The 27,773-nt window shown below is 30.2% G+C and overlaps 1 protein-coding gene and 1 long non-coding RNA gene across 3 annotated transcripts in view; one reads left to right on the top strand and one right to left on the bottom strand.

Moving 5' to 3' along the window:
- LOC148307407 (uncharacterized) overlaps window positions 1-12,961 on the bottom strand; it is a 133,078-nt gene extending 120,117 nt beyond the window's left edge. For both annotated transcript variants that reach the window (XM_088263444.1, XM_088263445.1), the window contains exon 1: window positions 12,412-12,961. In XM_088263444.1, the coding sequence (XP_088119570.1) occupies window positions 12,412-12,516 (105 nt within the window). In that variant the 5' untranslated portion in view covers window positions 12,517-12,961. The remainder of the gene's footprint in view (window positions 1-12,411) is intronic.
- Window positions 1-27,773, top strand: part of LOC148307404 (uncharacterized) — a 164,124-nt gene that overhangs the window by 45,077 nt on the left and 91,274 nt on the right. The gene's annotated exons all lie outside the window — the stretch shown is intronic.

Below are 27,773 nucleotides of genomic sequence, written 5' to 3'. Positions count from 1 at the left end.
TATTTTTCTTAAAGGGGGTAGGTACTCGCTAACATACAATTCAGTAAGCGATCGGCTACGCGAATAGCCATACGTGTATCCGCGCTCAATTTTTTAAAGAATATCATTGGTAATCATTTTCTTTGTTGATAATTTAATATTTTAATCTTATATTTAAAAAAAATTAACTCCATACCTTCGAATAACTCTATTCTTTTTAAAAACAAAATGTTTATTTCTTCACATATTTTTTCAATACACAAACTGTTTTACGCAACAACAAAAAATAATTAAGTTCAATGTTACCTGGGTTTGAAGAAATTTAAGTTGCGGGCTATCGACTATCCCGCCTTATGGTTAAGAGGATTACGTATAACGCTCACTCCTTTCAACAACGTCATATATCAAAAAAAATTGATTTTTCAGGTGAACCTTTTTCAAGTTTGAGAATAAAATCAAATGTATTAAAAATAAATATCAAGCCACGTATTAAACTTTTTGTTGTACAACAGATCTTTTTAGGTAAAACTTGAAAGTTTTTTCTCCATTTGAAAAATATTTAGTTTATTTAAAAAAATAAATAAACAATACATTTTATTCAAAATGCTAAAACAACACTTTCTGTCCTGTAGCGGTGAAATATTAAGTTAAAAATATGCCACTTTTGCTGGGATATAGTAAATTTTCTAGACATTCCGAAAACATGCACATCTGAAAATTGACGATTTTTGATATGTGACGTTGTTGAAAGGAGTGAGTGATATATGTAGGTATGTAAGCATTTTCACGTAGAAAACCCAATCAAATGTACTCTTATATATTACAAATCAATTCGTCATCTATGTTGGTATATTTGTATTACGGCATATCATTCTTTGTATTACACCTACCGGCTTTATATTTCAACTTTCTACTTTCTATGACGTATTATTACGTACTTTGACATAATGATAACGATACTGTTTTAGTACTTACTTAAGTACGTCAAAGTACCGCTTTACACAGCTTGTTTATTTGGGTTATTGTCTTCTCTGGAGTCACTTTACCGCTCGCTGGTAGCTACTTTATACTCAACTGCACTTCTTACGCTCAAAAATGTTTTTGACACAGATTCAAAATGCCTATATATTTTTTTTCTTGCAAATATAACAGTGCGTGCTTCGGTAATGATCTCCAATAAAAATTCATGAAGATATTCGAAACGTTCAATGCTTGAACTAATTGAGAAGTCAAATTACAACCTGATTTATATTTTAATCTTCTTCTTCTTGGTGTAGGCCTTGTGGCCTGTTTTTAAGAAGGATTAACCTTCTGCATGTCGATCCATCTCTTTAGCGGTCTGCCCAGGAGTCGTCTACTAAGGGGTTGGCCGTACAGTGCGATGTGGGAGATTCTGGATGGTTCCATTCTCCTCACATGCGCATACCTTTGTCTCCTTCGTTGCCTTCCTCACCTAACGACATCTTCGATCTCGCATATTTCCCTGATCCTGGCGTTTCTTATTCTATGTCGAAGACTCTTACCTGATATGCTTCTTAGAATCAATACATGATTATCAAATAATATAAAATTGCAACTGCTTTAGTTCATTATTTTTCTTTGATTCCCAAATCCGTCGAAACCTCAATGCCAAAAAAAAGAAAATGCCATTCAGTAAAAAAAATGTTTAAATTCATATTCAGTATTGACGCATGTTTAATCGTTTTAATCTTTTGTGTGTGTGTGTATGTGTGTATGTGAGTTTGCGTGTGTATTTTTTTGTTGAAAAAAAAAATTACTCCCCCCAAATTAATTCATCATTAAATAAAACTAACTAAAGGTCAATTAAATCGTTAAAATAAAGGTTATGTATAACATATTTATTTATATATCCTGTGCATTCTGCTTCCAAGTGAAATAATGCTAATTTTTACTTTTAAAAATACGAGTATGTGTATATAATTTCAACATAACATAACCAGATAAGATCTGACTATGTTTAAGTACAAAATTATAAGAAAAAATACTATCCACTGACACTTCGTGATGGAATTGCATTTTAATATATTATTAGATTAAAACCAATATTTTTAGCTTTTCCACTTTATTTTTATTTGACCAGCGACCAGGTTTCGTCTTTACCGACATCATCACACCAGTCTGATGATAAATAAATCAAATAAAAATAAAGTGGAAAAGCTGAAAATATTGGTTTTAATCTAATAATACAGAAAAAATACGTTGAATAACGTTGAAACTCAAACAAACTTCCTGATGTGTAATTTATTAGTACCAAGTAAGTTTGAAAACACTCGTAAACGAATGGAGACTTAATAAATGAATTAATTAAAAACGCAATATTTATCGGAACCCCCCTCGGAACTGAGAAATGGCAATGGCCTTTCTTTCGCTAGCTGCGTCTATGTAGTTGCTAGTCGCTAGTCACTTGTCGCTAGGCAGTTAGGAGACGTGCAAGTTCTTGCTGTCTGCAGTCTGCACTCACAACTCGGTACCCGGGATCTGGGAACATTCCCAAAGCAAGGAGATTGGTAGCCTATTAAAGCCAAGCAAGAACATCGCATCAGCGATAGTCGGGCGGGAGCCGGATCATCTTCAGGTATTCGTAACCATCGGCAGATGAAATCAAAAGTAACAAAACGTAAATTATATGTCGTGACGTGTCTAAATTATCTTCCTATTACAATTTTAAAATAATATATATTTATATATATATATTTAATTTAAGTTTTACTTAGTAAATACAACTTTTTCTAAAAATCTATTGTGAGACGTGTTTCGATGCATTCCGCATCATTTTCAACACCGTATGTTTTTGATGAATGAAAAAAAAGTGATGCGGTAAAATGATGCGGCATCGAAACACGTGTCACAGTAGATTTTAAGAAATAGTGGTATTTACCAAGTAAAACATTGATTAAAAATGGATAGATTTAACCACATAGAATTGCTGAATCAATTTATGAAATATAATTTTTCATTGACGTTTTTTACCATAAAAGTTAACTAAAATTCAAGATAATTTAATTACATTCGCGACAAGATTGAAATGAGAATGTTCAGAGTGTTAAATTATTTTGAAGTTCACACTCATTTACAAACAAAAAACACTTGAATAATACGAGTATACGTTTTTTTTATTGAAATATAAACTGGTTTGTTACAACTGAATAAGCTAGTTATATTACTTGTACAATGCCTTGATCTTGTGAGGGAAGATGCGTCGGTAAAACGACAGGTGAGAACAACGTTTTATCTCAGCGTACAAAGGATCTTGGTGTGTATAGCTCACCAGTTACAGCATCCACCAATTAGTAACATTGCTATGGTACTTAATATCAGTTCATATGAAATATATTGTGTATTCATTATACCATGTTTTTTATTTGTTTTATTGTAGCCGATTATTAAAGGTAACGAAAACGCAGATTAATATTTTAATTTTAATTGGGGCATGATATATTAATCCACTTCAATATTTAAAGAATGTAATAGTCATGCATTTATTTTAAACACAACAAAGTTCAATAAACTGATAAATAAAATGATAACTGTTATTATCATCTGAGATAATTCTAGTTGAGTTAGTCTTAATGTTTTTTTGTTGAATATTGTCAGGATATTTATCGTTAACAGAATTTTAAACATAGATTAGTGTATCAACAATAGCGCTAATTTTAATAATCGTTTTTAAAAAAATAATTTCAAAAATAAGTTACAATTTGAAAAAATCGCAAAGTTGTGAGTAAAACAATCATCATAATAGGTGTCTGTAATATTTAACTTTTCGTATTTACATATCCACCAAATAGATTTAAATAGAGTAATACAAGTTTTAAAAAATATATCCCATTGAATTTTTAAATAAAAACAGCATATTCATACTAGTATAAAATTTATATATAAATTTAACAAATATTTTTTTAGTGAATTCCTCTTTCTAGTGTGATTCTAACAATGGATATTGTAAAAAAGTTGTTTTAAACTCTTACTATAAACTATAAATTACACATACATTTCTATGTGGCTCTATCAATACATATTTTATAATTAAATGAAATAAAATAATAAACTTGCATTAAAAAAAATACTTATAAGACTTTTTTAAATGATGGTTTAAGAACAATAAAAAACATATTCAATGAACGTCATGTAGAACGAACATTTTTTTAAACAGCTTAAAAAACTGTTTAGATCTGATGACAAATTTTGTAAAAAATATAATAAAACGTGACAATAAAAAAAATCCAGTAAATATCGGGTATATTATAAAATTTCAATGTTTTTTTGTCACTTCTTCGTATCAAATAAGATGTAATGGGCTTTATGGCATTAATCAAAAGGATTTTTATTTCATGTTAACAAGCATACGGCAAACAAAAGATGATTTGTCGTCACGACATGCTATGAGATAACTGATGATAGGCTCAGACTCGGCGGGGAAGCGTCATTGGTGAATAATTACTGGCTTAAGTATATTATGTCTTAAGATTTATAAAAAATATATAAAATGGAGTAACGAAAAAATATGAATGAGTCACTTTGCGTGTTGTGTAGGTAAATATATTAATTTATTATACATATGAGCTCCTTACGGATCCTATTTATTTTAAATTTGTAAACAGAAAAATCACAGCTCAATATTTACCTGAAATAAAACTCCGTTTGGGGTTTGAACCAGTATTTTATAACGAGATTTATTCGTTCTAGAATCTTACTCGTTATATGAAACACTCGTTAATCAAAACATTTTTTCGTGTAGGTATCTAAATAAACGTTAAAGACAATATTGCATTCCATGCCGAAAAAAAAACTCTTTTTTTAAAATAAGTTTTTTTTAAATAAAATTACTTACTTATAATTTGTTAAGGGACGTACCTGGAATGTGATTTCGATCTGTATAAAACAATAAAAAAAAACAACCGAAGTAACTTGTACTTATATTATAATTGAATTTATGATTTTATTTCATATTGGTAATAATTAATTATTTTTTTACTAAAAAGCTGTAGGTATACAGATATGTTTTTGCATACGATTCAAAATTTGGTGAAAATATGTCAGAACAATATGAATAAATTTGTGGAATTCTTATTTTTAATGGTTTTTTGGTGATCCATCCCATAGAGAATAATTTCTATAAAATAATTTTTCGTCTCATTTTGTTTTTAAGCACCCTCATTCATCATTTACCATGGAAAAATTGTCTAAAACATTGAGTGAAATCGTGTTATAAGCTAATGTAAGCTTGAAATATTATTCTACGGATGCAGAGAAGCAAAAAATAAAGTACTCGTAACTTCAAAAGATACACAACTCGTACAATCTCCGGGTTAACGACATCCGTTGAAGCTAAGTCTTCAGTATTGCCGTTATATTTTAATTGATAAACTTCAAGGTTCAGTATCTAATTTAAGGAAACTAATCGATATATCTTTTCTAAGACTTTCATACAGTATTATCAAAAGCCAATCGTATTTACAGAGGTGAAACTTAATTATGAATTAATTACGTTAATTATGAATTTAATTAATCTAATTTCCTTAATGTATAAAATTAAAATTAGATGGCGTTATTTTATTTTCAAACTCGTTATAAACGTAAGTATACTAAGATAAATTCCGAAAAATGATGCATATAACTAGGAATCAAACTACGTTCAAAAGCATATTCTTTTTGTACCGATTTCTTAGTCTTTTCCTCACATTATCTTCATCAAAAATAATACTTCTTTTACGTATCATTCCTTTATAAAATTATTTGTATACTTTATACAGTTTAATTCAATCTATTAAAAGTATCGTGTATTTTTGGGGTATAATAACGTTAATCGATTAAATGTTTATTGATTTTTTTTTTGATTCCTCAAGTTTATTTAATTTAATATTTTGTATAATTTTTTAAATATTTTTTCTTAAAGCCTCCTGTCGTTGACGAGTGATTTTATTTTTTTCCTTGAAGACTTATTATTTGGTTTAGTAAATGTTTTTTTGGGTATTAATTTGTTCCTCCAGTGCATTCAGGAAGTCTTGATAACTGCAATTTATTGCAGTGATCAATACTCACGGAATTTTAAAAACAAATAGACCTTACATCATGAGTAAGTACAAATGTGGCACTAACACAGACGCAACGCTTGTGCCTATATACATAGAGTGCAAACATGTCTGATAGTTTTAGAAATATGTAAATAAATTATTTGATTTCGTATAAAGAAAGACGGTTGATTTTATTTACTTTTCTGAAATGCAAATCCAACTCGATTAAATTTGTATTTCAGCTTATTTTTTGTTAAATGATTAGATTCATCCGTCCTAATATTATTATATCTTTTAGTTAATTACGATATCTTATCTTAGCGGTTGACGCGACAATTCTTATTTTTTTAATAAAAAATAATTCTTAAAAAGCCCAGAACTTACCCATCAAAACTAGTATTCGAAGAACTTAATATACCAACTATTGAAGAAATTTTTAATAAAGCCGCTATCTTACAAACTTTTAAAGAAAAAACAATTGAAGTGCAAAATTCAAGTAACTCTAGATATTCTAATAATTTAATTTTGCACAGATGTAAAACAACAGCAGCGTTAAACCATTATACGTACATAGGTATAATAAACTTCCGGAAAACTTAAAATCTATAAAAAATTATCAAACTTTTAAAACTAAAATTAAAAAATATTTAAGACTCACCCCTTCCTAGACTCCATACCAAAGAATGTTTATTTTTAATTTTGAATTTACCTTGTTAATTTTTTATTTTTTATTTTAATTTACTTTGTTTTAATTTACTTAGTTTATAAAAAAAAAAAAAAAAATGTGAAACGAACTCCCTCTCTAAACACAAGTATCTACTTTATTAGAGAGGTAGAAACGTTATATATAAGATGTTCTGTATATTTACCTATTTTGTATTTCAAAAATGTATTTTTGGAAAAAAAATAAAAAAATAAAAATAAAAAAAAAATAAAAAAAATAATATGTTAATGGTTTTCACAAAATATTCCTCACATTTTCTCGTATAACTACGTATAACATGTGTACTTTACATAGTATACGTGAGGTTTTTGTATGGCAATGGTACATACGTTAGTGTATAAAAACTCTCTGATTGTAAAAACCTCAGCCACATATCTTATTATGTTCTCAGATTCTTGACAAGGGAAGGCATGCAGGTTGTTCACCTTTTTGTTTACCCCAATCAAGGCATTAGGGGTTTTCAAAGGCAGCAGGTTCTATAAAGCGTTGTACAATAAACACTCGTTCTGAGTGATCTAGCGAACAAAACTATTTTTACCGACCTATTTATATAATATAATATATGTGATGTCATTTCAATAATCCCTTACACGTGTTCCTTACTCACGCTGCCCTTTATGACTAAATTTTAGACACGAATTCTTCATTGCTTTGTTTTATATATTATCATTGTTCCCTATTCTTATTGTTTGATTTTTACTTTCGTTTTACTTGACTTGATATTTGTGTGCATTGTTTGATAACTTGAATTGGTGAACATTGATAATTGTATGCATAACAATAAGATTTTGAAATGTTTTAAATAATAATGATCTATTCATTCATTATATATATATATATATATATATATATATATATATATATATATATATATATATATATATATATATATATATATATATATATATATATATATATATATATATATATATATATATATATATATATGTGTGTGTATATATATGAGGTAATATTCTACGGTACATAAATTATCAACAATTATTGTTTTAAACATATTTTATTTTATTTTATACTGTTGAGAGACTAGCAAACCAAAAAAGAAAAGAAAGCAGCTTGGTAGATCATTAAAAATCTTTTTAAATAAAATTGAAATTTGGCTATCATGAAACATAATTTTTTCTCAAACTTCTTAACGATTTCCTATTTTCCTAATAAATATTCGCATCAACCCCCCAAGTGAAGTCACTATCCAAAATTTTGGTCAATTTTAACAAATCGCGAAGCCCTGTGCGGCCTAGTTTGTCGCACACTTCTTATAATGGCTCTGTCCGCACATACGATTAATGCAGAGCAAGGTAATCATTTCTGCGCTCGAAGGAAGACATTAATAGAATGAGATATCTCTGGGTAAAACGACTTCACAGATAAAATAAATTACTAGCGTCTTTCTACGCGGCGATATACGAGAATTTCATTAATAGACGAGTGTTAAGTTGATAAAGACATGATAGTTTAATTGAAGCAACCTTTGTACTGTGGATTCACCAGTAATAATAATTCCACCAGTTTCCATCTGGCCTGTAACAATATAATGGCGGTTCTCACAGCCGCTGGTAACTTAACTGTTATCATTTCCTCTTCTTTATGGAGTTCTTACATAATGCGGTGGCTCAAGCCCCGACAGGCTTGAAGCTAAAAACTATTTTTTACCACGCACGAAGAATAATAACGGTAAACTGCGATAGGCCATTGTGCATACGAGCTTCATAACACGGATTTATTATTTCACTTGTATCTCTTAAGATCTAGACAGTTTTAAATGTTGTCAAAGTGTATTACGTACGAGTATTTGTTTAGTGTGGCTTTAGAGTGCACTTTTCAGCGCATTTGTCTCCCAAGCAAAGAGGTCTTTTCCCAGGGGGGGGCAAAATATAAACAAGTAATTTTTCATTATTGATATGGACTCGTACCCATTATTGATATGGACTCGAAGCGTTGCACTTGTCACTTTACATTCATGTAATTAACGATACAGATAACTCTTATTCGACGTGATTCAATTTCTTAAACACAATTAGTTGAGATAAGGGTTAGATTTTTTTTATATAAGTAGGACATGTGGAGCGAATGGATAACGAGAGAATGACTAAGAAAATATATGTGGCGAATGTGAGAGGGAAAACAGAAAGACGACGACCGAAAAAGACTTGGCATGATCAGATCAATCAGAACCTAAAATCTGGCGGTGTCAAAAGTCTGCGTAATCGGAGGGCATGTATGACTAGATGTATGGATGTGAAGGAGGCAAAGAGTGTATGTCAGGACAGAAGAGTGTGGCGTTCCATCCTCTCTGCCTACCCCTGCGGGGAAACGGCGTGATGGTAGTAGTAGAAGTAGTGAATTCTAGATACCTCCGTTGCCTGCCTAGTAGGGAATAAGAACATTACTTATCAATATAAAGTTGTATATAATGCTATTATTATGTATTGCATATATCGCTCACTCCTTTCAACAAAGTCATAAATCGAAAAACTTGATTTTTCAGGAGAATGTTTTTAAAGTTTAAAAATACAATAAAATATATTAAAAATTAATATCAATATAATAAGCCACTTTTTGAATTTTTATTGTGCAATAGGTCTTTTTAGGTAAAACTTGAAGGTTTTTTCTCCATTTGAAAAATATTTACTATAATTAAAAAAATATTAAACAATACCTTTTCTTCAAAATGCAAAAACATCACTTTTTGCCCTGTAGCGGGTAAATATTAAGTTAAAAATATGCCTCTTTTGCTGGGATATAGTACATTTTCTGGACATTCTGAAAACATGCACAACTGAAAGTTGACGATTTTTGATTTATGATTTATTCTTGAAAGGAGTGAGCGATATGATTTGTCACGAAATAGTGACTGTATGTATTTATTAAAAAATGTTTAATGTACATATTAAAAATTTTATACTAAAAATGTATGTAATTACTATGGCAATACTAATGACTACATCTAAGTAAACGAATAATATTGAAGGATGTACGTGACCAAATATCATATCAAGGGGTCTTTAATTATTGGATTGATATAAATAAGACAAGACATAGACCATCTAGACAAAAATGTTGGTTATATTTTTTAAAGCACTATTCACAATTTTTAATGATTAATGAGACATGCATAAGTTAAAATTTTACTTTTGAAATGCTTTTTTAAAAGTGAAAAATGTTATGTTTAAAAAATTTTCCAAAAAAAAATTAATTTAATGAACGGGCCAAACTTCAGACGAAGAAGTGTCGTATACGAAATCTTAATTTTAGGTTGATTTTAAATAAATTCATCATTTAACTTAGCAGTAGCAAATGTAATCTATACATTTTTAATTTAAGTTTTACTTGCTGAATACCACCAAGTTAATACATTTATACCACACTTAAATTTAAAATATTTTAAACAATTTAGACATTTTGAATCTCGTTATCGAAAGATATTTAATAGTGCGGTCTTCGATAAAAATACATGGGATTATTTTTTTTTAAATGACTAGAAAATGTTTTTTCTTTCTGAATAAAATAAAGCTCAGCACTTTTAAGAGATTTGCACTCAATTGCCGTGTCTAACTTACACGAGCTTCATAATGCCAAAGTCATTGGTTCTATTCTTCTTTTATTCTACCTAGTATTCTCACCTAGTATTCTTCCTCCATTCGCATACACTCATTGTATTTATATCCTTAACCCTATGCTCCATCAGTATTTTATAAAGTATATTGAGTTTACAACATTTTGAGTGTGTCCAAATACTTGTTCACAAAATCTGGATTATCTCCAATTACAGGAGTTATTTTCATATTATTTTTTGACATCTCATCAAAGATGAAGAAGAATAATATGAACATAACTCCTGTAATTGGAGATAATCCAGATTTTGTAAACAAGTATTTGGACACACTAAAAATGTTCTAAATAAATCATTTGGTCAAATTATAAGCTTAAATGATAAAAATGAAACTGTCTGGCGTTTCTCATGTGCGTGATTATAATCCAGAATTCGGACCTCACATACTAATGAAAGAGCTTCTGCTCAATAAAAAGCTACTTTCCATCTCACCAATAGATGTCTGTAGTGAAGTTCTAGTGATTCAAGAATAAGGTTTCTAAATTGGTTCATGCATATAGAACTTCCAAGAATTTGAGTAGTGTGGTTGTCAATAATGGGTAGAATTGGTGAATGTTACACGTGTGTAAAGTGATCACATAAACCAGCCTATGACGGTCGTCAGCCCCGTAAATGCCCAGACTTCCATATTCTTCTTCATCTTTGATGAGATGTAAAAAATAATATATATTGAGTTTCTTTTTTGAAATATCAGGAGAGCAGAACTGATCACAACGTCATGATATAACAAATTTTTCAGTTTACACTATGTTGATTCGATGCAGTGCCTTTACTATGGATACCCAGAAGATGATATTGATTATTTCATATTCTCTCAATTCAGAATTTATAACTATAACATATAAGCTTTTATTAACATGATTTATAACAATTTATTCATATATATATTTTTTTTATCTATCTACAAATTAAAGTTCAAAGCACCCTGTAACTATCAATACGATCATATGTAGATAGGTACCTTTATGTGAATTAGTCGAACACATGTTATTGATTATTTATGTAAATTTAATAATAGATACATATTTGTTTTGCGGTAACATCTATTGACAAAAAAATACCCCATCTCAATAACAGCAGATAAATTCGTTGTAATTTTAGCTTATGAAATACCGTGTTATTATCGTTATTAACAAAAAATTACGCTAGGTATCTTAAACTTCTATACTGCGTTACAGCATAGAAATTTATATGTACATTTTTGATTATATGCGTGCAGGTAATCAATATGTCTTTTATACGACATTCTACCAAAAGCTCAGGTTAAAAACTATTTTAAATACCGTCAAGGTTATTTACCCTCGAGTGTTTTTGTATTTATAATGTGTTAAACTCATTTATTTAATCTAGTAAAACACTTTTTAAAACAGATTTTTCCACTATACGTCAGACCAGTCTGAAGATATCGATGGCGAACAAAACCCTACCCTGCATTTGCTGACGATTATAATATATATTTTTAAATACTTAATCTCCGTTGACGCATTTGTTAATATATCTTGCGATAGTTATTATAGGTTAAATCTAGTATGTATTTTTATTCATAAATTGGGGTTAACTTAAAATATTGTTAAATATCTTGTCAGTTAATGCTAAAGGTGTTTTAATTGAAAACTTACGAATATATTGTCAGTTAATGCTAAAGGCGTTTTAATTGAAATCTTACGAATATCTTGTCAGTTAATGCTTAAGGTGTTTTAATTGAATTCTCACGAATATCTTGTCAGTTAATGCTTAAGGTGTTTTAATTGAAATCTTACGAATATCTTGTTAGTTAATGCTAAAGGTGCTTTAATTGAAATCTTACGAATATCTTGTCAGTTAATGCTAAAGGTGTTTTAGTTAAAATCTTACAAATAGCTTGTCAGTTGATGCTTAAGGTGTTTTAATTGAAATCTTACGAATATCTTGTCAGTTAATGCTAAAGGTGTTTTAGTTAAAATCTTACAAATATCTTGTCAGTTGATGCTTAAGGTGTTTTAATTGAAATCTTACGAATATCTTGTCAGTTAATGCTAAATGTGTTTTAATTGAAATATTACCTGAGGTCGAAGTGTCCCTGATCGGGGGTGAGGCACCGACGCCTGCTGGTAATAGTTGGAGCTGAGGGTGTGACGATGCTTGCTGCGCCCGTAGACACTCTCCATCGTCCTCGTGATAACTTAACTCTTCACTTGTCACTTGTCATTCAGCGTCCATCACTGTCAATAATCCGACACTGTCCAACGCGTTCAGACTCGAACTAAGGATGCCAACACACTGGTGACATCGTCTGACAAATCGTTATATTTCAACAAGCAACCCTACATGACACCCGTCAATCAATGATTGTTTCTTGGAAGAAAAAATATTGTTCATGCCAACTTTGACAGCTCAAAATAATTATGACAAGTTTATCATTGCAAGATTTATGCTTGATATTTTTTTATTATAAAATATTTAGAATAAATATTTTGTTTCGAGTTAGGGATTGGACGAGGATCGCTTTCAGTAACGTCCGCACTTCCGATCGCCCGATTACACTGAGAAGACTTCGACGCAGCGGTATACCAGCAACTCGACTGCCGTTCACACTCCGCCCAGCGTTACTGTGAAGCACCGAGGCACTCGACCGTAAAGCGACCTCCCGACATCCCCGTCCATACAGGCTGTATACATCTTGCTGCGAGGTGCCGCCGCTTTATGTAATTGTATTAATTAACCGGTTCTTTCGGCCCGTAACGTCAAGTGTTTCATAATGCGGAATGCTAGCGAAGCTATATAACACCAATGTCAATGTCACCTTGCTCTAGTAACCCGCCACCTCTTCTGCAACCCTTGTACGCAAATAACAGACAAAACATTTTTGCATTGTTGTTTCTTAAAAACCACATCAGATTCGCTGCATGACTTTTGAGTCTCACCATAGATTCGATCAGATGAGACAACAATAGCGTTTTTTACCTTCACACATACATATGTATATTTATATAATTATATTACAAATATTCAAATTGCCCGTGCTGTGGTTTTTTGATAATAGAAGACGCACAAAAAGAAGAATCATTTATAATAACGCTGAGTGATAAAAAAAGAGCCCACAATGTTAGGATTACTCGTTCATTTTTTTATCAAAATAATTGGACTTTAAAACTTATCGTTTTTATTGAGAATTACTAATACAACAACTATGTAAAAATAATATATCAATTCTCGTGTTATTAAGATCATAAAGAATATTAAAATTGTAGGAATGTGCAACATCATAATGATCAATATCTTATAATTAGTAGGTGAAGTGTCTGTCGAAAATCCCTAAATGCATAGAGTTGTGCAATAAGATATAGATGTGACTAATGGATAACCGTTACTTTTTCGGTTACTCGATTGATATGGAACTCGTTACTTTTTCTCGGTTTATATATTTTTACCAGCTTAACTTTTTTAATTTCATTAATTGTTTCGGCAGTCACTTTGCGGGAAAATCAAACAATTTTTAATTTAAGTTTTACTTAGTAAATATTACTTTTATAGTGGTATTTACTAAGTATAACTTTGATTAAAAATTACGTTTTTTTATTTAAAATTGTTACATGTACTAGGAGTTTAAAATATGCCATGCGGAACCAAGTTTTTTTCACTAATCGGAATGACAAGCTTTAAGTAATCGTATCCAAAAAAACCGAATTAAATTACTATTTCTTTTAAAGAAGTCATTATTTTATTAGTTTTTTTTTCAGTGTCCCATGTTTGATGCATATATTAAATAAGTTCTATTGTATAATTCATACGTGTATTTTTTTTAAACTTTATTGATAATGGTAGATTCCAAGTTTTTTATAACATATTTTATTTATGTACCTACATATCTATTAAAAATTTAAGGTATGATAGAGCTATATTGCATAACATAATTGTATTTCTTCGAAACCTTAAAAACAAAATATCCTGCAGTTTATTGTATTGTAAAAACAAGTTAACAAAGTTCTGTTTCAAGTTTTTAAATTTGGCGATACAATTAATAAAAATTTAACAATCTTTTGTTTCGTATGTCTTACTTATACGTGTGTACGTGTCTTTTCATCGACAACCGTCCTATGTCCAGCCAAAAACTGTTTAAAAACCCACTCACGAACCATTTATGACACGCTACATCCGTCACAATTGCAGCTTTTGTATCCGCGAGGGTTCAACTCGGAACATAGTTGACAAATTGAGCCTGAAAAGAGATCGAAAAGCTTGAAAGACTAGATGCCAACGGAGTTCATAACGTCCGCTTCAATAGACGGTTGAATTACAAATGCTCGTGATTTCGTGATGGCTCTACAAAAAAGTGAACTGGTAACTTAGTGATAACTTGATTGGCAAAAAAGCATTCCATTCGTCCGATAAAACAAACGGTTAAAACAAAAAGGGTATTTTGTAAACCTCCTGTAATACGGATAACGAACTATTAATAATATTTTTTACGGAATATCATAAGAAAATGACCGTTTTATATTGAACTTGATCGTATATTTAAACGGCATAAGCGCTTGATCTCGAGTGATTTAAAATACGAAGTCGGCGTTAGAATTTTCATTTTGATCAACTCGATATTTATGTATCAGAGACGACATTAATCAAATGATTTTAACGATCAATGTTTTTTTTATGTTTATAACTATTACAACAGATACAGTATACATTATCCTTTTGACTTTAAAAGATCATATTACTATCCAAATAGTATTTTTTAGTATCTTTCCAGACTAGTAAACAATGGACTGGCAGTTAACGCTTTGTTTTTCTTATTTGAACTTGGTACGGGAGAGATTGAAAGATTGCGATGGGTAGGCACAGTTCATCTAGACCGGGCGAGTTGAAATATTCTGAGCCGGCAATACAAGCGATCGAGCAAAAAGCGTCGAGTATGATAGCAAAACAAAAAACCAAGACAAAAGCTGCGATATTCGGTTCAGTCGATGGCCAGCTCTGATTATCGAATTACAGCCCGGAGCGGTTGTGTTTTAATGGACGACGGTATGATTAAACGCCCCTAATTGGAGTCCCTTCTTCTTTAAGGGAGAGGCCTCTTCCCTTTAATGGAACACGCGGAGAATTCAATTGGTTGGATTAATAACTTTTAATGCCATGCCTCAAACCCATCGGGTTACGCGTAGACATCCATTTAGATTCCAAAAAGATTCACATATACATATGTACAATACTTTTGAATATTAAATCTAGGCTTATATTAAAAGAAAAATTGTCCATTGTTTATACGGATTGATCCTCTGCGAGTATATTTGGAGTAATACACGATGTAAATAAAGAGTGTATAAATTGTGAGAGGGGTCCTCTCATATGCTGCGTTATATTATCCTCCAATGAGAATAGACCGATAAAAGTCCCCAATCACCAGATTTTTTTATTGTTTGAGTAGCCATTTTGACTCAGTCTATTATTACTCATCTGGAATTTAAATTTTTTAAACATAAACATTTAGTTGTACAACCTGCTTCCAGTATATATAAAGTTATTTAAAAAATTCTAAGCCTTATCCGCACCCAATGGTGCATAGGGCACTGCATCGTATTGATGTAGTGTTATCTTGATCGTTACTTACATGAAGGCAAGGTTATCACTCCTGCCTTTCAGGGACTAGCCAGGGTAACATAGTGTAAAATCACTAATATTATTTTCACCCCTCCCCTGGGAATCAAACCCGGGCCTCCAGCACGGTAGCTAAACACGTTAATCATAACACCACGGAGGTGGACAAAAATATAAACTAAATATAAACCAGCTTAATCTTCTTAATCATACAAAACATGAAAACATGTACCAAAATTATTCAAAAAGAAAATAGTTACAATTATATTATTTTTTATATTTAATATAAATTTATATTACAATATACCGACTGTCAATATAAGGAAGTTATCGACTCTATGGCTTGATCCTATATTTACATATGATATGTTCTCTCCAGTGTTCACAGCATAGAGTGTGACTGTTCACATCACACGTGCTTTACAGTTCCATGGATTCATTGTCTTGATATGAATACAGCTGGACCCTGGACTCTCGTAGTGAGTGCCACTTATAAAGGTGTTCTGTTACCGAGTCATTTGCATATTACATAATACCAACATTTAGTGAATAGAATAATTCTACAGGAATCTGAATACATTGACTGTTTTGTTGTCTATCACCCAAATGCGATAAAAAAATTATTGCGTGGTATTTAAAAATAATTTGTCGTATATTTGATTTGTCCTATTTTGTCCGCCTCCGTAGTGTAATGGTCAGCACGCTCGGCTACCGTTCTGGAGATCCCGGGCTCGATTTCCAGGGGGGGTCAAATAAATTTAAGTGACTTTTTCACTTTAATAATTATTCCATTTTACCCTGGACTGGTACCTGAAGCGGAGGGCTGATCACCTTTCCTTCGTGCGTTAACGATCACGATTACTCTGCATTTATATAATGCAGTGCCCTATGCACCATTGGGGTGCGGATAAGGGTTTGATTTTGAATTTTGATTAAATATTATAATAAACATACTAATAAGTTTTTTTTTAAATTTATATCTATCCACACCCAATGGTGAAAAGAGCACCGTATGGTCGACGTATACCGTAGGTCGACGTGTGTCAACTTGATGATGAATAATATGAACACATGGTGATTCCATTCTCTTAATTCTTGGATACCGAAGTGTAATATATTTAATAGGATATAGATGCCGTAAGTGAAGGAGCTTTATGGGAAACAAAATGTACGAGGATTCGTAGGTAAGAAAGGAGAACAGCAGCGATGCACTCGATATGGTATATCCTTAGTCATATTAGCTTATGTAAGTTGTACACTCCTTATTTAGTAAAAAGTAAAAATTTGAATATCGATGAAAAGGATACAAACGTACTTGTTACAGTAAAAGTCTTTTATGGTGTTTATTTTCACATTTCGCTCACTCCTTTCAAGAACGTCATAAATCAAAATACTTGATTTTTCAGGAGAACAATTTTAAAGTTTAAAAATATAACACAATGTATTAAAAATAAATATCAAGCCACTTATTGAACTTTTTACTATGCAAAAGATCTTTTTAGGTAAAACCTGAAGGTTTTTTCTCCATTTGAAAATATTTAGTAATTTCAAAAAATTATTAAACAATACATTTTATTCAAAATGCAAAAACAACACTTTCTGCCCTGTAGCGGGTAAATATTAAGTTAAAAATATGCCTCTTTTACTGGGATATAGTACATTTTTTGGGCATTCCGAAAGCATGCACAACTGAAAACTGACGATTTTTGATTTATGACGTTCTTGAAAGGAGTGAGCGATTTCTCAATTTTTTTTATTTTTTATCCTAAAAAAGAAATACAACAACTTCATTTTATTTTGTCTTTCCGTTAAACCTTTTCATATCAAAAATGTATTTAATTAACTGATATTTCTTAAATTTTAAACAAATTAGTTAAGATTTTTTATTTATTACAAAAAAAAACAATCTCCCGTTTAGTATTCTATTGTGTTTAAACCACTTATAAGTAATATAAACATTTTTTTCCTTTTTGAAATTTCTGTTTATTTAGAAACAATTTAAACCACACATAATATTTTTAAATTACACATAATATGACTACCTACATATGTATATCTAAAATAGTTACAAAACCAAATAAATTTGTTTCAAACGTAAAAGTCGACATTTAAAAAAGCTTTTCTACTTTAATATACTTGAAGGAAAAGCCTTTATAAATATCAAATAATCGAATGTGTCACATATTAAATAAATATTCCATGTAAAAAAAAATATATATATAAATATATATATATATATATATATATATATATATATATATAATATATATATATATATATATATATATATATATATATATATATATATATATATATATATATATATATATATATATATATATATATATATTTATATATATATATATATATTTATATATATATATATATATAAATATATATATATATATATATATATATATATATATATATATATATATATATATATATATATATATATATATATATATATATATATTTGCATTCCCTTTATCATTAGTTAGTTCAACAAAGCTTATCTTACAACATTTTGAGTGTGTCCAATGTTATACGTATGTTACAAATATAATGTCACACGTGTGTAAAGTGATCACTTAAACCAGCCTATGATGGTCGTCAGCCCCGTAAATGCCCAGACTTCCATATTCTTCTTCATCTTTGATGAGATGTCAAAAAATAATAAAGCTTATCATAATATTTTATCAATTAATAAAATATTAGAAGTGTCTGATTTCTTATTGTGCGTTCAAAGACTTCATGCAAAAATCTAAATAAGTATGTAAAGTTATACAATATAATACAACAGTATCACAATGATATATTGTTATCTTGATCGTCACTAACATGAAGATAAGGTGACCAGTTTTACCGTTCGGTTGCTTGTTCAGGGTAACAAAGAATATTAGAGCATAAATCACATATTATTTATATTGATCCCACTAGGAGTAGAATTCGGACCTCATGTGTAGACATAGAAATTACTAATTTACATAGACCGTCTGAATATTTACTATTTATAACAGAAATAAATAAATAAAATAACAATTCGCACTCCAATAATTAAAAATAAATAATTAATATTTTTGTACCTAACATCACAAACCTCACTTCATATTTTACAATTTTATTATAAATATATTTTAAACATAATATTCATGCCTAATGATATCTTATTTTAAACGTAGATTATATGAACACGTTTTAAAGTTATTTGCTGGAAATACGAGTGTAACCAGCGCATAATTCTTAATATACCCAACTATATGAAATAAAACCAAACTTATTTTCTATTTAAATAAAATTAGCTTTAAAATTAAATTTAAATTATTTGTAATTGCTTCATTTCAAAGGGCTTTATACCAACCGTTCTTTGTTTGAATACAAAGTATCAAATAAAATCAAAACCACAAAGGAAATGAAACTATTTTTAATCTTTATTTTACTATGTTGATACCTAAAAATACCACTATTTATTTAAACCTGTTTATTGCTTTGATGTGTTCCGCATCATTTTCGAAAACCGTAAAAATGATGTGGAATGCATCGAAACACGTGACATAATAGATTTAAGAAACGGTGCAACTTTCAATTATTTAATAAAAAAATATAAAAAATCCTCAAAGTGACTGATGAATCAATTAATAAAATTAAATTAAACCAATTCATTTTAGTATATAATTTTTGAAAAGTAAGTTAAAATAACTATTTTGTTTAACATGATAAAAAGATATACTTATATACCGTACATTCAAAACATTTAAAACACCAAATGAAATCAAATCTAACAATTGTTTTTATTTTTTCCCAAAAATATCATTTTTTATATTTAAAGTTTTAAATCTGTATATGGTAAACTATATAAAGAAGTTCCAAAAATTTAGTAGTGTGGTTGGCAATCATGCGTAAAATGGTGAATGTTACAAGTGTGTAGTGATCCTTAACCAGCCTATGAGAGGTCATAAGCCCTGTAATTACCCAGATTTCCATATTTTCTTCATCTATGTTGAGATGTCAAAATAAAGAATCTTTTTTCTCTATAAAAATGTCAAATACACACGACATAGAATTTGAAAAAGTTATGGCCGACTATATATCTTTTAATATTTTAATAATATACATTTACATCAAATCTCAAACTGAGTATTTAAGGGGGAACTCGCAATCAGTATGCAATCGGATGCGCTAGAAACAGGACATATCTTTGCGCATGATTCTTAAAAATATATATCGCTCACTCCTTTCAACAACGTCATATATAAAAAAAAACTTGATTTTCAGATCGTTTTTAATGTTTAAAAATATAGTAAAATGTGTTAAAAATAAATATCAAGCCACTTATTGAACTTTTACTGTGCAACAGATCGTTTTAGGTAAAACCTGAATGTTTTTTCTCCATTTGAAAAATATTTAGTTTATTTCAAAAAAGTAATTAAACCATGCCTTTTTTTCAAAATGCAAAAACTACACTTTCTGCCCTGTAACGGGTAAATATTATGTTTAAAATATGCCGTTTTTGCTGGGATATAGTACATTTTCTGGGCATTCCGAAAACATACAGAACTGAAAATTGACGATTTTTGATTTATGACGTTCTTGAAAGGAGTGAGCGATATTTATTTCAAAATAAGAAAAACCTACGTTTTCAAAACAAAAACAGTATTTTAACCAAAAAATTCAATTACATCAAATGTTACCTCGGTTTAAAGCCAATTAAGTTGCGATTTATCGTACATTGGTCAATTTCTATAAACACTTTCAGTCTATGGGATCATTTGAACGCATCTTCGCCCATGTGTATGGCATCCATTACCCTCTGGAAGGCGGTGGCCCCCATGTCCCTGAGGCCGCTGAGCCAGCCGGGGGCGGGGGCGGCCCTGTCGGGGGCGGCGGCCGGGGCGGCCCCCTCCAGCGAGCGCCCGAAGAAGTAGTCGTCGTACGTGGTGTCGTAGTCGGGCTGGATAGGGTTGAACTTAGCATAGTATATGGCAGCCAGGGCGGAGTACAGCAATAATGCAGCGGTGGCAAGCTGAAATTTTAAGAAATCCCATTACTTTATCTTTAAGCAAAATATCTGGGTAAAATTCAGTGAAAATAATGTTTTTTTTCAAGTTGTAACCCGCAATCTGGATGATTCAGTATGCGATCGGCTGTGCAAGAAGCCGATTGATTCTTGCATACAATTTTAAAAATATCTGTACTTTGGAATTTAACTTTTTTTTAACATACTAGTACATTGAAAAAATATATATTTATCATTTTTCTAAGCTCCTTACCTTTCATTAACTCTTTTCTTCTCAAAACCATAAATTTATACTTAATATTTCTATACAAAAACAGTATTTTAAGCAAAAAATTCGATTACTTTAATCTTACCTGGGTTTAAAGAAAATTTAGTTGCGGACTATTGATTACTGGGCCTTAATCTGCAAAAAACATTATCTTAACATCTATTGTAATGGTGCACATTCCATAAAATGTTCCATATTATCACGTCATCGTGTAGTAATATAATATTATGGCATCCGGTCATCTTTTCATCGGTAATCATCTTTTATCTTTGCCAATAACTAAACTTTACCGTTGGTAAACGGAAAATCAGGAAGAAGCTTCGAGAACAAAAAAATGATAGGAGAATCTAATAACGCCCTGGCGGTACCGATCGCACGACCTAACGTAAGTCCCTATGGTAAATATATATTTATATATCGGTATTAATATTAGAAAATATCTAACACTAAAAATCCCAACAAAGACGAGGAGGTTTTTTGTTGTTGAAAATACTTATCTGGAGATATGCGGGTCCGTTAAGTTTTTTAGAACACATTTGAAAGCTTATTTTGGTAACTTTATTTCGGATAATTCTAGTTTTGGTCCCAACATCAAATAAATGTATTAAATTTTCAAGTCGAGTTTAAGACTTAAATCCCATTAAAATTCGTAGTCGTAGTTCAAATTTAACTTCACTTACAATATTAAAATGAACAAAATTTTAATGAGCCGCTTAGGCTCACAGAAATAGTATGAAATTGGAGTGTTTTTGTAAATACTAAAAACGTAAATATTTCTAAATTATAAAACAATAATTCAATTTATTAATTTGATAGTAAGTTGAAGATCTTACCATAATCCGAATAATACTCAAAAACCATTCTGCAAAGCCGCAAATCCATAATCAATTTAGGGCTTATTTAAGCATATTCGTAGTCATGTCAGCTCTTCAGAACACGGGTAAGTTTACGTAGAGTAATAAAATTTGCTTCATGCAGAATATTTTTATGGAAAATCGTAAAATTTTACGATTATTGTCTGCACTGTAATGCGCTTATCTACTACCGACATCTGTTGGTGAGATGGCGCATTGAAAGTTCAGAGCTTGTACTACCATTGAAGCTCTCTCTTTACCACAAAACAAAACCAACGTAAAATTAAATACGGTGGTAATATTTTTAAAAAGAAAAATTAAATACAAGTATTCATTCTCTTTCTTACAATGTACGAAATCAACCATCTGTCAAATTCTACGGATACCTTCAAACTCTATCTATAACTAGTTAGACGAAATAAAAAATACAAAATATGTTTATTTATCTAACGAATAATATATTTTTCTATTTATTTGTCCGCATCTGTAGTGTAATGGTCAGCACGCTCGGCTACCGTTCTGGAGGTCCCGGGTTCGATTCCCAGGGGGGGTCAAATAAATATAAGTGATTTTTTCCACTGTAATATTTATTCAATATTACCCTGGACTGGTACCTGAAGTGGAGGGCTGATCACCTTTCCTTCGTGTGTAAACGATCAAGATAACACTGTGTTCATATGAAGCAGTGCCCTATGCACCATTGGGGTACGGATAAGGGTTTTATTATTATTATTATTATTTATTTAATATTTTATTTGTATTTTTGAAAAATTGTGTTGGTGTCTTTTATCCTTTTTTTCTAAAGACTAATAAGAGAAAAAATATTTAAATTAAATTATAAATTTTCTTCTGTTCTTTAATTAAAATTTATCCCACTCTTGAATATGTAGATAAGTAACATATAAAGGATTATTGCATTAATAATATCACAAACCTTAAAATTAGCAATTAATCAAATTCAAAAGAAAAAATATAATAGAAAATTTATTTTTATTCTACAAAAACTCAAACATGATATTCAGACCCTTATCCGCACCCTATGGTGCATAGAGCACTGCATCATATAAACGCAGTGTTATCTTGATTATTAACACATGAAGGAAAGGTGATCAGCCCTCCGCTTCAGGTACCAGTCCAGGGTAATATTGAATAAATATTACAGTGAAAAAATCACTAATATTTATTTGACCCCTCCTGGGAACCGAACCCGGAACCTCCAGTATAGTAGTCGAGCGTGCTGACCATTACACTACGGAGGCGGATTATCCCAAACATGATATATTGTTTTAAAATTTTCAAGAATGGAATATTTTTAGTGGCTAAGAAAAAATCAGATAAGAAAGATGTATAAAGAAAATTCCTTAAGTGGGCGGCATAACTTTCAGTATTATTTATTGTTTTTAATCGTTGCTAAAATACCCTTTTAAACTTTCAAAAATGCATCGATAATTTCAAATATTTTATGCTAGCAGGAATTATTAACTAACAATACAATAAAGATTAAGACTCGATAAGATTATAAAGAATATTTAATAAGCTTGAAAAGAATGTACTTTAGAATATTTTTTTTTTGGAAAAATAATGTGTTATTTCCGAATTAAATATTCCCTTTCGAAGCAGATTTCGATTTTTATTTTGTTATATTTTATTTAAGATTCGCAATCATCTGTTTGAATTGTTTTAAAATCTAACCCTTGTGAACATATTATGTGTGTATATAAAAAATAAAAAAATATTGGCATTAGGACAGAGTATAGAAATATTTTATCATTGTCATGTATGAATTTGTTTTCGATGAGAATCAATGAGTAACGAGTTTTGTGACATTGAGGAAATCATAACCATAACAAAACCAAAATAATAGATATTTGTCATACACATTGCGTACAGAAAAAAAATAGATTCGTGAGATTTTGAGGGTCAAAGACCTGTTTTTGAAATATGCGATGTGACAATACTTTACTTAGATAATTAAATCTACTGAGGATTTAGGCACGTTTGCGATCAGTTTATTTATAAAAAAAATACGTAGTCGACATTAGTTTTACATTTTCTCGCCATTATTGGACTAAGAACATGGTCGTTATAACCTTGAACTCATTTTGATAAATCTCACGAAATGTATTGTGGCCACCATTAATGATCCAAATAGATATTTGGATCATTAATGACAACAACATTAACAGACAACCTTTTGCATTAAAGCTGAAAATCAGGAAGTTTCATTTTTTAAACAAAATTAATGATGCAGACGTTTTGATATATGTATACACTCTTCATTCTTCAAACCGTAATCCGCACATAGGGCACTGCATCATATAAACGCAGTGTTATCTTGATCGTTAACACGTGAAGGTGATCAGCCTACCGCTTCAGGTACCAGTCCAATTGAATAAATATCAGAATGAAAAAATCACTTATATTTATTTGACCTCCCCCTGGGAATCGAACCCGGGACCTCCGTATGGTAGCCGAGCGTGCTGACCATTACGTTTATATAAACATATCGCTCACTTCTTTCAAGAACGTCATAAATCAAAAAACTTGATTTTTCAGGAGAACGTTTTTAAAGTTCAAACATAAAATACAATGTATTAAAAATAAATATCAAGACACTTATTTAACTTTTTACTGTGCAACAGATCTTTTTAGGTAAAACTTGAAAAATTTTCTCCATTTGAAAAATATTTAGTAAATTTAAAAAAATTATAAAACACTACCTTTTCTTCAAAATGCAAAAATAACACTTTCCGGCCTGTAGCGGGTAAATATTAAGTTAAAAATATGCCGCTTTTGCTGGGATATAGTACATTTTATAGGCATTACGAAAACATGCACAACTCAAAATTGACGATTTTTGATTTATAACGTTCTTGAAAGGAGTAAGTGATATATTATATATAAGCACACACCAATGATTAAAACGAGTACATCCTGCCATTTACCGCCACTAAAATGATGCTACAGACAATTGTACGTTGTGGATACAATGATATATTTTTTACTCTTTTTGAATTAAAAAATACTAAATAAAAAATAACTCCTAATTGGAGATAATCCAGATCTGTGAACAAGAATTTGGACTCATCAAAGTGTTCTACATTTTTCTTAGTGTCTTGATAATTTTTGATGCATTTTTTATCATTATTCCCCAAAAGGAATTTACACGGTTTTGAAAGTACGTGGCCAGCAGTAAATAATTAACAATCTTCAAACTACTTTATTTGTAGTTTGTGTTGCCTTTGTTTTTGTTTTGTTGTGTTTTGTTTTGCCTGCAAAAGGTTATCTACCAGTACGAGTACAAATGGATCTGTTTCCATTAACAACCTAATTGCGTTTTAAACGATGAAGAGATTAATTATGGTAATGTATTATATCTCATTCAATGGCTTAGAATGAAGCAGGTACTAGAAATACATTGAGTGCTCAATATACATTTGAAATATACTTCCAACTCGTAACCGAACATAAATTATTTCGAATTATGATTTAGATATATTTTTTTACATACATTTTCCTTATTTGATATAAAACAATGTAGATATTTATATGTATGAGTAACAAAATATTTTTGGATCAATGGATAATTTTTTTTTCTATAAATTGAAGAGTAATGATGAGGTCCGCCTCCGTAGTGTAATGGTCAGCATGCTCGCCTACCGTTCTGGAGGTCCCGGGTTCGATTCCCAGGGGGGTTTAATAAAAATGTAAGTGATTTTTTCACTCTAATATTTATTCAATATTACACTGGACTGGTACCTGAAGTGGAGGCTGATCACCTTTCCTTCATGTGTAATCATCGATCGAGATAACACTGCGTTCATATGAAGCAGTGCCCTATGCACCATTGGGGTGCGGAAAGGGATTATTATTTAATGATGAGGTAGCTACACAAGTTTTTTGGCTTCATTTCCTACAAAAAGTATACTTCAAATCACGTTGTTTGTGAAAAAGTCCTCATAAGTCGCAACAGTCAATATGAAAATATAATGTATAAAAATGTAAAATGCGTGTTTTATATAATGTATAACAATGTAAAATGCGTGTTTTATATAATGTATAACAATGTAAAATGCGTGTTTTATATAATGTATAACAATGTAAAATGCGTGTTTTATATAATGTATAACAATGTAAAATGCGTGTTTTATATAATGTATAACAATGTAAAATGCGTGTTTTATATAATGTATAACAATGTAAAATGCGTGTTTTATATAATGTATAACAATGTAAAATGCGTGTTTTATATAATGTATAACAATGTAAAATGCGTGTTTTATATAATGTATAACAATGTAAAATGCGTGTTTTATATAATGTATAACAATGTAAAATGCGTGTTTTATATAATGTATAACAATGTAAAATGCGTGTTTTATATAATGTATAACAATGTAAAATGCGTGTTTTATATAATGTATAACAATGTAAAATGCGTGTTTTATATAATGTATAACAATGTAAAATGCGTGTTTTATATAATGTATAACAATGTAAAATGCGTGTTTTATATAATGTATAACAATGTAAAATGCGTGTTTTTATTATATTTTTATTTAAAAATATCTATTTGAATTGTAAGACCGTTTTCTCAAAATCTTAAATCTCCTAAGATTTTGAGAAAACGGTCTTACTATTCAAATAGATATTTTTAAATAAAAATATAATAAAAACACGCATTTTACATTGTTATACATTATATTTTCATATTGACTGTTGCGTCTTATGAGGACAATCGGCGGGTATGTATGAGGATATGCATGAACGTGGAAGAGGCGAAGAATGCTTGCAAGGACAGAGTGGTGTGGCGCTCTATTCTCTCTGCCTACCCCTGCGGGGAAGCGGCGTGATGGTTAGTTAGTTAGTTATTTTTTAAATCTCCTAATTTGAATATAATCCTATTTGAAATTTTGACACAATGTTGCATTCAAATATTTGCAATTTTTTTTTTATCGTTTTTCTCATGGCTCATGGCGGCTAACTACCTTCTTAACAGCTGCTGTCACTTTTATTTGAATTTGAATTTGAATTTTATTTTATTTTTATTTGAATTTTTATTGTTTTCTATTGCATTGTGGTTTCATAGATTTTTTTATATTTCCATTACTTATATTTTTTATATTTCCATTGTAAATATTAAATAAATATTGAATAAAATAAAATATGCAATAAATGCGCGTTATCTCTTTCTTTCTTTCTCATTCAACCAGACAGAGCCATAGCAACGCGTGGCTAAATACGAATAGTTATTACATTAAATGATACGCCAAAACCGTGTTCAGGTACCCATCTAAAATTGAAGGTGTGTCAATATGTTGTACATTATATGACCAGCAGAATAATAGGTTTGAACATACAAGTAGGTCAGTTATGCGCTATTTTTTCCTTGCAAGCGAGTCATAACACAAGAGTTGAAAAATACTTAGCACCTTGGACATAGGATACGAAGAAATATGCTTGTGATTGACGTATCACGATTTGCAAACAGAATAGCCACCGCTCAAGGCGTATTGTTATATATTAAATCATTTACTCGAGAAGAATCATCGTTTCAAGACCGTTATTCATGGAAACACATGATATAAAATATTATTATTAAATTTGTATAACGGCATAGCACAGAAAATCCCTCCAATTTTATTGAACAACACATCATGATAATTTGCGTTTAGCGTGTTTAAAATTGTT

This window comes from Brachycentrus maculatus, unplaced genomic scaffold (genome assembly GCF_059751285.1).
Source record: "Brachycentrus maculatus isolate JH-2025_06_01 unplaced genomic scaffold, ASM5975128v1 h1tg000199l, whole genome shotgun sequence".
Classification (NCBI taxonomy): domain Eukaryota; kingdom Metazoa; phylum Arthropoda; class Insecta; order Trichoptera; family Brachycentridae; genus Brachycentrus; species Brachycentrus maculatus.
This window is presented reverse-complemented; position numbering and strand designations above follow the sequence as displayed.